Source organism: Pteropus medius, unplaced genomic scaffold (genome assembly GCF_902729225.1).
Source record: "Pteropus medius unplaced genomic scaffold, Ma_sr-lr_union100, whole genome shotgun sequence".
NCBI lineage: Eukaryota > Metazoa > Chordata > Mammalia > Chiroptera > Pteropodidae > Pteropus > Pteropus medius.
The window spans coordinates 4,419,964-4,436,340 of record NW_024349796.1 but is presented as its reverse complement, the minus strand read 5'-3'; the positions used below and the strand labels follow the sequence as shown (position 1 = coordinate 4,436,340).

Below are 16,377 nucleotides of genomic sequence, written 5' to 3'. Positions count from 1 at the left end.
TTAAAGGTGACATAATTCCTGAAATCTATAACCCAGTGAGGTTGTTTTTTGTTTGTGTGTTAGTTTTAGTGGTTTTGGTAAAGAATCTAGAATTGGTGACCAGAGATTGGAGAAGGAGGCCGTGGCTACCAGGGCACCGGCTTGGTCCGCCAAGAGCGGGTGAGTCTGTGCAGTCATGGTGTTCTCGGGAAGGGTTGTGGGTTTCAGAAAGCGATTTGATGAAAAGTAGTCAAGGAACGTGTGCTGGAGGCTGGCCTGACCACACGTCTTACTGAATGGTTGAAGAGCTGCACTGAAAACATGCCGCTAAGTGGCTCACTGTCACTCTGAGCGCTCTGTCCCTATTCAGTCCTCTTTCACCTCTGATTCTGTACCTCAGATGAAGACACGGAGCACAGGCTCATCGAATTCTCAGAGGCCTGTAGCTGGGGAGGTGGCAGAGGTCGGATGATAGAATCGAGAGCTCAGAAGACCCCCGAAGGCTGGAAAGCTTCCCGAGTCTAAAAGGATGAAATTCAACAAGAGCATATAAAAAATCTTCTGTTTGGTTTAAAAAGTTCAAGTGTATAGATATACTTAAAGATTAGCAGCAGAATACGTGAAAGAATTTTAAGGGTTTAGTGAATAGCAAAAATTGAATAAAATTTAAGAGTATAATATAATGCCCCGAAAGACCACTGTGATCTTGGGCAACATTAATGGAAATAGAGAATTAATAGAGAATAGAAAATGAGAGGGTGATAGTATCATCTGATCATATCTGAAAATTTCTCTTCACTTTGGGGTAAAACGTATTAAAAGGGACATAGAAAAACTGAAATAAGTTTTGAGAAGAGGAAGCAGGATCGAAATGGATTTTGACACCCTGTCTGTAGACCAGATGGGCGATATTAGGAAAACAGTCAAATTTGGGAGCCAGAGAGCCATTCTTGGGCTCAGGGAGCTGTCGCACTGCGGAGGGGTAGACTCGTTCTGTGTGGTCCCAGCCATGGAATCAGGGCCCACGGATGACTGAGCTACGTTCAGTCTCAGTTGGACAAGGCTTTACTGAAAACTGACACTATGCATGTGCCTCCACCAGTTATGGTCCACCCTAGGTCTAGACAGGAAGACACAACCCTGAATTCACAACGCTCACACATAGGGGCGTGTTAAAATGTAAATTAATACATATTTTGGTAAAATACAGGCGCAGCTTGTTTTATCGTGCTTCACTTTACCGCACTTCTCAGATGTTGCATTTTTACTAATTGAAAGCAAGACCCTCCACCACTGAAAAGATGACCATGCGCTTTATTGTGGCGGTCCGGAACGAAACCCGCAATACCTCCAAGGTGCGCCTGTGTGCGGTACACGGGCCTCAGAGGCACAGTAACCAGCTTTGGGAGGTGAGAGGAGGTTTCACGGAGGAGGTGACAGCTGAGCTGCGACTGGGAGGGTCGGTAGGAGTTCACCAGGCTGGCACAGTGGAGCAGGAGCCCCTTTATTCAGTGTGAGAAGAGGGAACGTGGGAAAGCCTTGAATGTCATGCACAGAGGACAGACTTTATAGGTGAGAGGGGACGGCGGGAGGGTTTTAAGCAGTAGACTAATGTGATTCGGTGAATAAAAGCAATAGACTAATGTGATTCGGTGAATAAAAGCCCTGTGGCCCGATAGTCTGAGTCTCAAGGTGCTGATTAATTCTCAAGGGGATTCACTTGGTTCCCCTTTCTCTTTCCCTGAAATCCTCTTATGGCCATTTTAAAGTTTTCAGGAAGAGGATCTATTCTGTCCACCGATAGTCTGTTCTCTGCGTAGGTCCCAAGCTCACCTCCTCACTGGACCAGAAGGACTTGTAAACACCGAGCAAATGCCAGTGACTAAATTTTTGAGCAAATACACATGGCTTAGGGGGAAAAGCCTCTTAGTTAAAATTATTCCTTTTTTTTTTGCTCACTGGGGTGTTTTACAGGGAAAGTTTGCCTCGTTTGCCAGGAGACGGTTGCCAGTGTTGAGTAGGGAAATTGGCGTGCAGTCTCTTGCAGCTCGCTGCGGGGCACAAGCAGGTGTATTCCTATCGGGGGCTGCAGGGTATCTCACCTGGTTTTCACTGCGAAGGTTTGTCACTTCAAACCGCTTTAAGATGAGTTGGAGCGTATGTAAACGAACAAGCAAATACTAATGGAGGTCAATCAGCACGATGTGAAAATTAGGTGCAAAGTCTTGCCACAGAAACGTCTAGCGTTGTGTAAGAGATGGCCATTCCTCCTGACATGTCATCAAGTAGCTAATCCTGGAATGAAAAGCCACTGAGCTTAGCCTGGCGATCTGTTACAAAACCAGTGCGTTGCCAAGGACACTGCTTCCCCAGCCTCTGGGAGATGCATTCAGCAAACTTGAAACATACATGTCAGATGAATGCAAAAGAAAGCCACCAGCTCACTTTTCTTCTGAGACCAGTGTCGACTCCTCCGAGACAGGACTCACCCTAACATTAAGAGTGTCACGTGTAGGAAGTGTGACATAGAGGCCCCCAGCGCATGTGGTGGTGCTGACGTCCTAACCAAGGAAGTCTTACCTTTGGGGTCAGGCGTTGTCTCTCAGAGCCCCCACTGACAGAAAATATATTTCTCATGAGGGTTAATGAAGATATCACACCCCACTCACACGAGTGGCTGGATCAGTTTATCGAGAGTGTTTGCTAATGTTGGGACAGCAGTGGCCTGAATGTGGATGCTGGAGGAGGTAGATTTTGCTGGAGGGAGGGATAAAGGAGCCTTGAGGCATGGGGTTCAGGGTGAGGTGTGCGTGTCAGGACCCCAAGGAGGAGGGCTTGGGGTTGGGGGAGGGGCCAGAGCACTGGGTGCTGAAGAGCTGGATTGTGTGGCGTGAGGCGGGGTGTGGGTGGAGGGAGGGACATTCGATCGAACTCAGTCCACTGAACTGTTTTCCTGAAGCCGAGTCACACTCAGAGGTCATGATGCAGTACAGGGAGGACAAAGGCACTAACGTTTGCGTAGTGTATATTTCGCGTGTGCCACTAAACGCCTTCCCTCTGTGTCCCTGGCACCCAGAGCTCTGCCTGGGTCACGGTGGAACACGTAAATCAGTTTTTAGAACTTTACGTGCACTGTCTTATTTAATTCTACAGTGACATGAGGCATTTTTATTTCTGGTCTACCTCAAAGCACTTAGGCAACTTGCTCAGAACCTCAACACTGACAAATGACAGAACTAGCTTAGATTTAAATCCAGCTTTGTCTATAGTCAAAGGCTGCGCCATTTCTGCTTCATCTGAAGTCTGCAGACCTTTCGCCCCAGAGGAATTCCAGCATGTGAAAGCAGATGAATTTGGAACCTCATAAGTTGAAGGTCGGGGAGGGATGGAAGGGCCGGCCGCACTCCAGCATCCTCCTCGGCCTCCGCCTCTCCTAACACAGCAGCGCTGGAAAGTGACCGCGTGAGGTCCTTGGGCGCCTGCGCTGTCGCTTCAGCCGTGCTTCCGTGGTAATTCGCCTCAGCGGGATTCAAGACACGCTCCACACACCACGTCCTCAGTCCCCTGCCTGCCTCGTCAGGGGACAGGGAATAGCACTTCCAAAAAGCGAGGTCACACCAGGGCTCCATGAGAGTAAGCTCTGGACACACGGTTAATCAGGAGGTCGGAGGTGCCCGTAAGTGGACATCGGGTCTTTTCCCAGCCTCTTCAAAGTGCTGTTCCCCCTGGCTGCAATTTAAGTGCATAAGCAGTGTTCTTAATATTATCTTTTATTTGGGGCGTTTAAAAGAAGCATATCTTTCTTTGGTTCAGTATAGGCTTTGGTCACTTGTGCTTTACAGTCAAAAAAGCTTAAACATGAGAGCCAGTAGAAATGAATTTCTTCAAATTGCTTCCCCTAGTAAGTGCCCGTGGGTTGTGTATTGTTTCACGCATGCCCCAGGATTCAAGTGGCACAGAGGCGGTACTGCGCTCCTTTTAAAAAAGGAAGCTTCTTTCATTTCAGGTCAGTTTTGAAACAGAAGCTAACAGAGTAAATAATTTTAAACCGAACTGACTCAATCTTTAGTTCAGTCTAATCCACAGCAGGGCTTAAAGAGAGCACATTTAGGGGTATGAAGAAAGAACGGCTCTGTGGAAACCCTCATCCCCTAATGCTCAGACTCGGTTAGAAGATGGTTTGTTGATATAAACAGAAGTTACTTCTCTGAGATGCCACTTACCCGTTTTTGTCTCTCAAGTGTGTTTTCAGGCAGCTCATCTGCGAGATAATGGGTTCTTCCTTCCCTCCTGGGCCTGGGAGCACTTCAGCCTTTTCGAGAACCTCACTTTGCATTTTTTTTTCTTGGTGAAGACAATGAGTCCTTAACTCGGGTTAATAACAGAGTGGGAACAGGTTCTGGCCATGTGCCAGGCCATCATAAGCAGCAACTCGGAACGGCTCCCCGACATCAACATCTACCAGCTGAAGGTGCTCGACTGTGCCATGGACGCCTGCATCAACCTCGGTCTGCTGGAGGAGGCTTTGTTCTACGGCATCCGGACCATGGAGCCGTACAGGTAGGTCCCTGGGAGAGGGCCGAAGCCAAGGCTGTGGGCACAGGATCGGCGTCACGAAGTCATTCTGATTACTGCTTTCTATTGAGTGTTCTCATCTGCTTCTCGATCGGTGAGGAAAACCAAACCTTGTTTTAGTCACTCCTTTGTGCGCTCACTTACGCATTCATTTGTCAGTTGTAGAGTTCCTTCCCTGCGTCACACGCTGTGGGTGTGCAGAAACTAATGAGATGCTGTCTCCGTGTGGAGACAATGATTACAATTCGGTGTGCCGCTTGCGGTGACAGAAGCGAGCACAGAGGTCTGGGGGAGACGGAGAGAGGCACGCAGCTCGGCTGGAGTCGGGGAGGCTGTGTCATTGGCCTCTGCTGACCCAGATGAGCGTGGCCGGTGCGGGGCCCCAGTCTGGCTGACGGTAACGATGGTCTCCTCCATTTGTCAGGGCCTTTCAGGTCCCAGGGTTCCTTCACTCGAAGCATTTGACCTCATGATCCTTGTGACCCAAGCGAGACAGCGGGGAGACAGCCCTGCTCACACATGTCCTCGGGTCAGGTGAAGGAGCTGTTGCTAATTCATCGTTTCTTGTCTGGCCTCAGCTCCGCCGGACCAGGGGCATCGGTCCCTTTATGTTCTCGTAACCTTGCGAAGCTTTGGCGGTGCTGAGTCTGGTGCTGACAGTTGGGTGCTGGTAGGGGCGGGGCCCTGGTCGGCCGTGGGCCAACCGACAGCACGAGTTTGGAAGTCGAGACAGATCGGTCCAAGGAAAAGGGCGCAGAGACATATGTGCCGTCGTCTGAGGTCGGAATAACTGTTTACAGCAGAGAACAAGGTCGCTCACTTCTGGGAAAGTGCCCGAAAGAATCTGGGACCGGGGGAGGGTGGGGAAGGGCCCTGGAGAGCAGGGTCGCCATTCTGGGTAGCTCTGAAGACCATGCAAACATGACGTCAGCCCTGAGGGGCTGAGCAGAGGGAGCACCCAGGTCCAGACCCCTGCAGTGTGGGACAGCGGGCAGGGGGGTGGCTCTAAGGGGAGGAGGGGAGGGAGGCAGAGACCAGGGTACTGCCTGTCCCCAGCTGAGGAAGAGCCTCAAGAGACAACTGAGGAGGGGCGTAGCCAGGACCAACGTGACGAGAACGGAAGCAAGTCTAGAGTCTAGGATATCGGTTCAGGCAGAGGTAGGAGGCTGGAAATGAGACACTTGATTGGGAAACCAGGCCTGGACCGGGGGCGTGGGGCAGGCCAAGAGGAACCTGCAGGTGGCGAAGACCCCAGGCGGATGGCAGAGGTTTGTAGGCCACTGATGGCACCAGGGTGACCCCGAGGGTGTTTTCAGAACTATGTAGGTTGTTTCTTCCACTGCCTTGTGGTCGCATAGTTTCAGAAGCCAGACTGTGAGTCAGCTTTAATCAAATTTATCAGAGATTGCCTGCAGGGCTCAGACTATAGACTTTCCCATGAGCGTGAGATGCGTCTTCAATATGATGAATCTTGCGGGTTCTCAGAAAATATGAATTGAACACAAAGAGATAAGGCTTTCTTTCTCTGAGCCTCCGTGTTGCAGGGAGAGGCAGGCAGGGGGCAGTCAGTATTACCCGTCTGAACTCCAGGGCTTGGTCTTAAGAAGCCAAACCCCAGGCTGCCGGGTGAGTGATACACTCCAGCCAGGAGAGGCCGACTGAGAAAAGCCTCCTCTCTCCAGGCCTCCCCAGCAGCCACTGGCTCCACATTGCTGGGCGTGCAGTGCCCCTGCCTGCTACAGCCTCCCCTGCATCACCCAGGCTGCCCTCTGAGCTCGGAAACCCTGTTTCGGCCCCCCACGTCACAAGGAAGGCCGCACGCCTTCAAGGTGCTTCTGCCCATGTTTGAACCCTCTTTTCCCCACACCTACCAAGGCCTCTCAAATAAGCGAGGCCAAGTCCACCGGAATATACTCCGTGTTGCTTGGAATACATTAGGTTGCATTTTCCTGGTGTTTGTCAGGCCATAGCCTCTCTGTAAATGAACACGCCGTTCTGACGCTGGGCGACGCGTTTCCAAGCCTCCCTCATTTCTCTTTGCTGGAGCTTATTGAGGAGTCGCTGCTCTGTGATGCGCTGTAGCTCAGGAAATCGTCTGCCCTGATCCATTGCAAATGAGTGAGTTCGGAACCGTTCGCTTTCTAAGGGGGAATGGAGGAAAGAGCTGTAAATAATCAGAACCAACGCAGTTGATGAAATGAAGGGGGTGGATGCTGTCACACGTTGCCTTTTTTCCCTTTAGCGTGGACAAAAGTGAAAATGAGGAACGAAGGGGCAGGTGCCCTGCGAGCCCTCTAGATGTCTAGGATGTGAGGCAGGGATTTGGAAGCCGGGTTGGCTTTTGCCCCCCAGAGGTGCATGAGGGAATGCTCACTGCAGACGATCAGCCGTCTACGCCGTCTCCCTCCAAAACGCTCCGGGCGGGCTTCTTGTTCACCTTTAGCCAAGGACACGGGCGGTTAACTAGGCAGGAGTTGCCCAAAGGGGGCTGCACTGCCATCTGCCATAACGGCGTTACAGTGTTAATGTACCGTTTGCAACAACCAGGTTGCGGTCAGGTCTCTGGTGATGATGTCGTCACTCCCGACCTTCGCTAAGTTCTCCCTGCCGACCACAGAGGAGAAAGTGTCTATGTTCCATTTTTATGCAAATCGTTGCATCGCCCTGAGCTCCCTTCTCGCTACTCTGTCATTTATTGGTACTCGATGGAAGTTCTTTTATGATGGAACACAATAGTAAGTTCTTCAGATTTCATAAAGCAAGTTGGAAATGATTCGCATACAACATAATATTTCTTCTGAGAGTATCTGTGTGTTATGTCTATGATTATATTGGCATAGTCATCTGTACCTTAGCATCATAAACAGTAAGCAGATGAAAGTAACTTAAACGCATGTTATAAATTTTATTTAAAAATTTAATTCAGTCAAATCTGAAGTATAAGATGAACTGAATTCCAAAAGTTTGTTTGCCGGTGGTAGTTTAGGAACTTGAAAATCGCTTTCTTGTTGAAGAATGTATCATAGATGATGGCGAGGTTGCCTGAGTAGCCCATAATATCATCAACATATGCTATAAATTTGAAGAAAAAAAAAAGAAATATACAAATAAAATTGAACATAATTTTAAATTCGATTTAAATTATGTTGAATACGAATTAAACTTGATTTTCTTAAGGAACCAGAGAGTGATAGGGAGATACAGAAGCTTTTTAAGACTTCGAGGGGGACTTTCAATATATTCACACATGTTCTGGTAACTTAACTTTTGTGGTAAGAATAGTACGTACTTTTAGAAAAGGACATCTTCAAAAAACACGAAGCTAAAGATCACCCTCATCGTTCAAACTCTCGTCCCATTCCCAAGAGATAACCATGGTGGTCAGTTTCTTTGCTGAAATGTTCCGTGTACATCCATACACTTCCATTCCTGATGCACTCCCATAACTCCTTAAAACCTCCATTCTTTTTTCCTGTTTCCCCAGCCATCCTCACACCAAAGACACAGGGTGGGCATCTGTTGGACCAGCTCCCGAGTGCCTGCCTCATTCTTGGTAGCAGATGCCTAGAGTTTCCTCTTACACGCACGCCATGGCGCGCAGGTCAGCCCTGTCGCTTCCATGTGCGTTGACTATGTCAGACGGTGTTTCGATGAACGCCCACGCACTTGTACTGATGTGACTGAATCCGTGGGGCAAATCCGTCTGATAAATTTCCGATTGCTAACTTGCCACATCAGACGTTATGGTCATTTTAGAATATAGAGAACTATCACCAAACTGTGTGCCTCTTTTCTCAAGACTTGAGCACGGAGGGCATGATTTTTATCATGTCTAAATTCGTTTCAAAATCTCTAAGGGCCTTCTCCTCTTCCTTGACCAAAGTCTGCTCTTACAGGATGGGATTTGCTGGTATTGATTTTGTGGTCCACAAATAGTATTTTTGTGGTGGTGTGAATGACATTTTTGTGAGTTACCTGGTCAAGAAGCGGAAGAACAAGAATGATGAAGGAACTTAAACAAACGTGAGTGTGTACATGATGGCACCATATCAGAGAAAGAGGAGAAGAAAGCTAAAAAGCGTACGATTTCAGGTCAATTTTTTGGTGCTTCGTTGTTAGAAAAAAAAGATGGTGGAAAAAGTAGAAGTAAAACGCAGCTGGTAGTTTGTGTTCATGACATGTTTACAACCCAGGCGTTTGTAACCCGGAGATCGCCAGTAATGACGTAGCAGCCGCATCAGTTTTCATTTTGCCAGTAATTTTTAAATTTTCCCTTCAGAAGCTTTGGCAGATAAGTTGGTAAAATGTTAGGTTTCATCACAGCAGTACCTTCCACTGCTGTTTTCAAGCTGGCTCTGCCTCCGAAGACATCCAAGTGCTTTCTGTGGGTTTTTGTCATCCGTCAATATGCTGGCCTCATGCAGGAGCCATCAGAGCTTGTGGATGCACGTTATGGCGGGGGTGCCTGGGAGAGGGATGGGTGCAGTCAGTCACCTAACAACGCCTACCTGGGCCTGCCTTTGCTGCTCCCTCAGCTCTCTGTGTCACACAGATGTCGTCAGGTTGCTGGTGGCACTATGCCTTTCAGTGCAGCTCATTCCTGAAGGTAAGGCCCCTCGGCTGTCATGTGGGACTCTCCTCCATCACACTCCCAGAGTCAGACCTGGAGGATGAATCAGAGCCGGTCTCCACTCAAGAGGGGACCCGAGCTCCTGGGCTTTGTCCAGTGTCCCGTTCCCTCATCTTGTTTGCCAGCTACCTTCCGTGGTGAGCTTTACGGGATTATTTCACCCAATGGATGAGCAGGTTCTGCTTATTGCTACAGACAATAATCCCTTAGCCACTTAATCATTTTTTCCACACTGTAGTTTTCAATTAAAGTATCTGGTGGCCAAACCCCTATCCTAGGTTTTGAGCTCTGTCTGTGTAAAATACATTTAGCTGATATATCTAATTAGGGCCTCTTTTCCCTTGCTGCCAGTTCTGTATGGTTGACTTCTTAGCCACAGCCCTCGTCTTGTCGCAGGGGCAGTGACCACCTGCATGGCAGTGACGGATCCGTCGAGGCCCAAACACTTTTAATTTAACCTTTTTGATATTAGGCCGTTTAATTTAATGCTAAAGGGCTCTCTTAATTCAGAATCTAGAAATATCACGAAAGGAAAGAGTGAAGAAGGTGAAGGAGGAGAGAAAGGGGAAACAAGAGGACGAGGAAGAAAGAACGGGAGGTGACAGCAATGGCGGCAGCTACTATTCGGTCGCTACGTGCCTGACAAGCCCTGCCGGGAGCACGTGCCTTGTGTCTACAGGCCTGGCTCACGCAGAGCTAATGCGAGGGCGGAGAGCTTGAGGAACCATTTCTCTGACTGCGCTTCTTCGAGGGAAGCTGAGAAACGAAACTCTCTCTCCTTTTGTGATCTGTTCCTCTAAAAGCATCCTGACTTTCCTTTAGCCCCTGACCATCTTCCTTGAGATGGCACCTGTATGTTTGGCTAAAGACACATGTACTGGCCGTTGTGCTGGGCGGTTCCAGCCCTGACCCCGGTGGCTGCATGAGAATGACCCAGCCTGTGGTCTTAGTTCTGGGAGAGAAGTCGAGGCCACTGTATGCAGGGAGCCAGCATACGGCTGAAAGGGGACAGGTGGCCGTGGGCCTCCCATTCTTCTGGATGCAGCAGCTCTTCCCCCCACTGCTGCCACCTCAGGCCTCTGGCCCTTGAACACGTGCTCCAAATTTTCAGAGAGTTTCGGGTGACAGCAGACAGGTCTGAGTCATCGGCAGCTTCACAGACCAAGCTTTAGTTCAGCTTGGCTACTTCCCACCTGACACAGAATGATGGGTGCTGCCGATACAGGTTCAGCTTCTCCTGGAGAGAAGGGAGGTGACCCACGCCTCGCCTCCAACATGCTGCACGTGGCAGAGCGTGTATAAAGCCTGTGCTTTCTGTCACCTCCTGGTCACGCAACTCCATGGTATGTGTCTCTCCCGGCTACTGGACGGCTACTACCCACCCATCTTCCAGGGGACCCCACCATCTGCTTCACTTTGGATCATGTCGAAATCTTCTCCTGAACTTTATTCCACCAGCTCCCCCTGTGCCAGGAGTACTAGATAAATACACAGTCCACAGCCACTTCTCAGACAAGAAAATTAAGAAGCTGCTTGTTCCTTCTCCTAATCCCATTATGAATATCTGCCCCAAGTCTGCGTGAGTGCGCACCCCCACGGGGTATGCTAGAAAGTCAAATAGCTGCAGAAACCTCAGTCTCATCGGTGCCAAGAAGTAGAAGATGGCCTCTTAGGTATGCTTGGGCTAGTAGGAGACAGCCCATGGTGTCCTTGGATGGCCACCTGCCCACCCATTCCCCACACGTGAGACACAGCTTCCCGCACCACCTCCTGGGGGCCTGGGCACACAGATCATTTGAGGACATCTTAAGCCCCTGATTCGGGTACTTACTTTTCAACACAAATATTTATGCACAGCGGTAAACAAAAGAGATGAGACAAATGAAGACCTGGCTCTGGTGGACAGTTCTCAACAGCCAGCCAAGTGTTACCTGTGGGTCTCTCCAGAAAACCGGGCGTTTGTGATGCTGAGGGGGAATTCTTGGGCCAAATTAGGCCTGGCTAAATAGTGCTGGAGTAGGAGACCCTTTGGGGGATCAAGTACTTACGCCTCTTGGTGTTCACTGATTGATTTTAAGATTCATTCATCATTCTACTGCCCCAGAGCCTCGTGCAGAGCAGCTGGCACCTCTGGTTTCCGGAAGCCTTTCCTGCAGCGTTCTTAGAGCTAAAATCCCCACTTAGCTCTACTGCGTCATACTGTGACCAAAATTTTTGTCTCACAGTTCTAGAGGGTGGAAATCCAAGGTCAAGGGGCCAGCAAGTTTGGTTTCTTCTGAGGCCTCTCTCCTTGGCTTGCAGATGGCCACCCTGCCTCGCTGTGGCCTCACATGGTTTTCCCTTCATGCTCACACACCTCTCTGTGTGTCCAATTTTTGCTTCTTATAAGGGCACCAGTCATATTGGATTAGGGCCCACTCTGAGGACCTCATTTCACTTAATTACCTCTCTACAGTTCCTGTCTACGAATCCATTGTCATCTTTGGTACTGTGGGTTAAGGCTTTCACATAGGAGTTTTGGAGGGACACAGTTTAGTCCATGACACTGGCTGTATCTAGCCCAGCCATTGCCTCCTGATTCTTCGTTCCTGGAGAATACCAGTCCCTGCACTGCCCTGCACTGACTGTTCATGAATTTGGACCCACCGGAAGTCAACCATCTCGCTTGGAATTTCTTGCTCTCAGGGCTTCCACGTGAGCTCAGTGTACCGAGAAGCCAATGCCAGCAGGCTCGGGTCTCTAGGAGTGACTAGAGTAAACCTCAATACTCTGCTCATGACTAGCCTAGTGCTAGTACTAGTTACAGTGGATACTAGTTGGTCACCAGAGGATGCCTTTTCCCAGAAGCCAGCATTGCAGGGGACAGTGAGGGAGGAATATAGTTATTTGACATGGCTTTTTTTTCATGCGTCTATTTTGATTCAGCCTTAAGATCATATCATTAAATCTTCAGCTGCTTTAATTATGAAACAGTATATAGAATAGAGGGATAATCTATTCTAGGCAGATTATCTCTCAGGATATTATCCTGAACACTTTCAGGTTCTTCAGCCCCATCTACAACTGTTCAGGTGGTTAAGTATCAACTAAAATTGCACACGTGTATGAAGTGCCGTTTCTGAGTGCCCCGGGACCATGGGGTGGCACTGCCGACAAAGCCTGTATAGCATGGAGTCAGGCAACTCGACACGCTGACCGAGGCGATCTGTGACAACGTGAGACCACTTCATTTTGCTTTTCAGATCTCCCCCCTACCTCCCATCTTCACTTGGGCAAGGATTCCAATTCCTCTTTTCCCCAAAACCCCATGGCCATGGGTCACTGTGTCCGTTCCCACAATCTTCCCTGCCTCTTGAGCCCCCAGGGTAGGCCACGGCCCAGGGAGCGCATATCTTTTCTGTCAGTATCAGGCAGTGAATATCAGAGCTTCTGATTTCAAATCAGGACTAATAATCCCGAATGATTGCCACCTTCTATGGAACTTGAACCCAGGCCAAGAATCAGACCGGGGCATCCCCTTTGGCCCATGGCACCCTCGTGGGATGGAGTCGCCCTTGCACGTACATGATACTGTCTTTATGGTGTAACATCTTTGAACAGAACTCTCCGTCCACACCACTTGCATAAAGCAGTTTTGACCTAAAAGTGGATTCTGTCTCCACAGACTGCCTAGCCACACAACTGCCAGCTTTTTGTTTTGAAAAGCATTGTCAAAGGCCCCTCCAGATATTCATTTATCTACCAGAAGCACTTGGGCAAACAGAGGTCCAAGGTCCAGTAAGACATTCTGGAGTCAGCACCACTACCTGTGGCCATGCCACTTGGCTCAGCTTCCGGTGTGTACGCATTACTGACCCCCACCGGAAGTTGAAGCGGTCATGCCTTGAGCCCCTTCAAAGTAACAAGGAGGCCTCAAACCTTTATTTTAAATCAACATGTAAAATTTCCACCCGGTATTTCTCCTTTAACGCTCGAGCTTCCGGTGAACAGCTGTGTCCTGTGAGAGGAGCCGACTCCTCAGGTAGCACCTAGTCTGCTGGAAAAGGTTCAGAGCAGGAGAAAAGCCACTGCAATCGGCCTCCCATCTTCGGATAACTCTTTAGTTAAAGTTTTTCTCTAAGGAAACCTGAAGGGACCTGAGCCCTACGCCTCTCTTAGTGGCAGTGTCCAAAGAAAACGAGTTCCCGCCTCCAGCTTTCATCCGGTCCACACACGCTCCATAAAAGCTTCCTTTCCTTCAGCTCTGACGCTTCGGGTGCTGGTGCCAGGATCTGCCTTCAAAATCCAGTGATTTTCCTGTCTGGGCCTTGGAAACCTTCCATTCTGGCTCATGTACGTTTTCTCTGCCCGTTGCAAACACTCTCTTGCTTCCTTCCCATCCTGGAAAACCAATCTCCCTTTGCCCCCAAACCCCACCGCCACGGCCAGCCCTGTCCGTTCCCACACCTCCACCTACCTTAACTCTTGAGACACCAGGCGGGACCAAGGAAATACTTTTCCTCCATTGCATTTGCCTGGTTCCTATTTAACAACCTCCCTGTGAGCAAGAGGAAAGCCACACTGCACCCCTGGGGCTAGGTCCCTGGCACAGGAAAACACTTAGTCTTCTGCGTTCACCAGTGTGTACAGGCAACACGTATGCTCAGAGAAATGGTCTTCAGTCTTCTTGTTTGAGAAAGCATTTCCAGAACAAAAACATTTCCCATCGTGCTTCACTTTTTTTTTGTTTTAAGCTTTCATAAGCCATCTCTGAACACTTTAACTTTCCGACAAGAAATCTTCAGTTTCTTATTGCAGCAAATTGTATCCTAAACAGCTAGACTCTGAATCTTAGGGCGTCTTTTGGGTTGCGCTGAACACCTCCTGTTGACTCAATCTCTTGCTTGGCTGCCCTTGCAGCTACATGGCTGCTACCTCTTTTCCTTTTTTTCAGCTCTTGGAAGAGAAAGTAAAAAAGTAGGCAGCCAACAGAAAATCAAGTGGGCCTGAGAAATGAGAATTGATGGATGCAACTTTGAAAAGCTCAAAAAGCACTGATTAAAACCAATTTTAATTTCTTACAATGTACGTGTTTTGTGATTTAAAAGAAATTGATTAGCACACTCATATGCTATTTATCTGTGTATTTTGAGTGAAGTCCATATTGAGTTTTTAGAAATTCTCCAAGGATAGATGAATAAACCTTCAATTAAACTGCACAAATAAAACTGATTTGTCCAACCTCATAAATTTGTTCACTAACAGAGAATGGTGATACCTTTGTAAAGAATAGTAAGAGGTCCTTGAAAGAAATGAAAGATGGGGCAAAATGCCCCCAAAATGATAGTTCCCAGTTTTTAAGATAGCCAAGTTATTCTGAGCATATAAAACAAATACCCTTTGGGTCAGATAGCACAAAGCTCCTGAGCCCACGACAGCTGGAAAAAAATGTGTAATATTCTTCTTGTTAGATATATCCAAGAGAGGTGGCTCATCGGGTGCCAGGGAACTGGGGTGCAAGAGAGCAGTGGGCTGCAGCCTACGGACAGGGCAGGGGGTCAGGCCCCAGGAGCAATGGGGTGTGCGGAGGCAGCGCCCCTCTGCAGAGTGGATGGATGATGGAAATCGCTCTTACTGCACAAAAGACACCAAGCACACTAGCACACCGCTCAGAATTAAGAGGAGCAGACCTGCTCTCACTTGTAACGGGGAATATCGCCGTAACCCGCTCCCAGACTGAGATGAACTGAGTTCAGCAATCACGAAAGCACCTGCCAGCTATTTGTCAGCACCATCCTTCCGGAGGAAAGGGCTTTGAGTGCTCTCCTGTGTTTCTCAGCTTTCTTAAACTGAACTGTAATCGTTATTTATTAAGAGCCTCCCACGGACCCAGCAACCTGCTCGCCCTTCCAGTCCTCGAGACAATTAGTCCATCCCATCTGCACGAGGGGCTGAGGATGAGGCTTAAGTGACTTGCCCACCCTCCTGAAGAGCTGGGGTTCGAACTAAGGCCTTAGGTTCATTTATTTTATTTTAGTTATGATTTACACTCCCCTCCCCCCGCCAAAAAAGCATTTGAGTCAGCTCGTGCCCAGATTTCCTTGTTTATAAAGGTCTAGACAGTTACTGCACTAGAGAGGGCTGAGCGGTCATTACCACTGCATCACTTGTCTTCCTGCTACGTGAATCTCTCAAGATACTTTGTGTTACGTGTGACAGGAATCCAATCAGATGGGGCACAAACAGGAGATGGCTGCCCCGCGTAACTGCACAGCCAGTTCAGGGACATCGTCTGGGCCGCCAGCTTGGTGTCCCTCTCTGGGTGTCTCTCAATCTTTCCCTCCTTCTCTCCCCAGACCTGTTCCGCTCAGCTCTTCTCGCCCCTCCCCGTGGTCCTCGTCCTTCCCCACACAGGCAGTCGTGCCCCCGTGGTAGACAAGGTGCCTTCCAGCATCCCCCAGGCCACATTTGTCTAGCTCTGTGACGAAAGAAAAGGCTCTGCTCCCTCTAGCTCCAAATCCAAGCATATGTAATAGATTTCTTTGGCCTCTTTGGGTCTCAGGTCCACCCGTGCCTAGACCAAGGGAGATGACACGCTGGCAGCCCCACCGGAAACACAGGTTTGGAACAGGACAGAAGTTGTTCAAAAGCTTGAAGCGTAGGTGGCTACTGGACAAACCAGAAGAATAGACATCCATGGTACTATTCCACTCAGAAATTGTAAAATGTCAGAAAAAAGATTCAAAGGTGGTAAACAGAATCCAAAGGCCGATAAATAAAAGACTAAGATGCAGGAGAGGAAGAAGGAGCACAGCACCATCAGAGCTATGCGTCAGGAACGGAGTTCTGCTGCAGCAGGTTTCTGCAGAGGGAGCAGCAGGCCCTCTCGGGCCGGGGTCAAGTCAGCTGCGTGGGAAGCAGCCTGATCCTGCAGGACGAGGATGGGTCAGGAGGCTGGCGAGGCGCCACCTGGGGCAGAGAAGTTGTTTAAGGACCTGGTGTACCTGAGGGCAGCGTGTGGCACGCCGCGTGAAGGGCCTTCAGTCCCCGTGCACGTTCCCGATTTCTGGCTGGAGGCAGAGGCTGCATTCATCTTGGAAATGCTACGGAAGGAGTGTACTTGATGTCGGCAAGTTATTCAATAATGTCTCCTGGTATGTTTTCTACAGATGGAAAAATGTGGGCAAGTGAGGTTCATTTATACCTTTTAAACA

At 49.0% G+C, this 16,377-nt stretch overlaps 1 protein-coding gene across 1 annotated transcript in view; it reads left to right on the top strand.

Annotated features, from left to right (window-relative positions):
- Window positions 1-16,377, top strand: part of SMYD3 (SET and MYND domain containing 3) — a 529,143-nt gene that overhangs the window by 441,004 nt on the left and 71,762 nt on the right. The window contains exon 10 of the mRNA XM_039883254.1: window positions 4,365-4,539. Within this exon, the coding sequence (XP_039739188.1) occupies window positions 4,365-4,539 (175 nt within the window). The remainder of the gene's footprint in view (window positions 1-4,364; window positions 4,540-16,377) is intronic.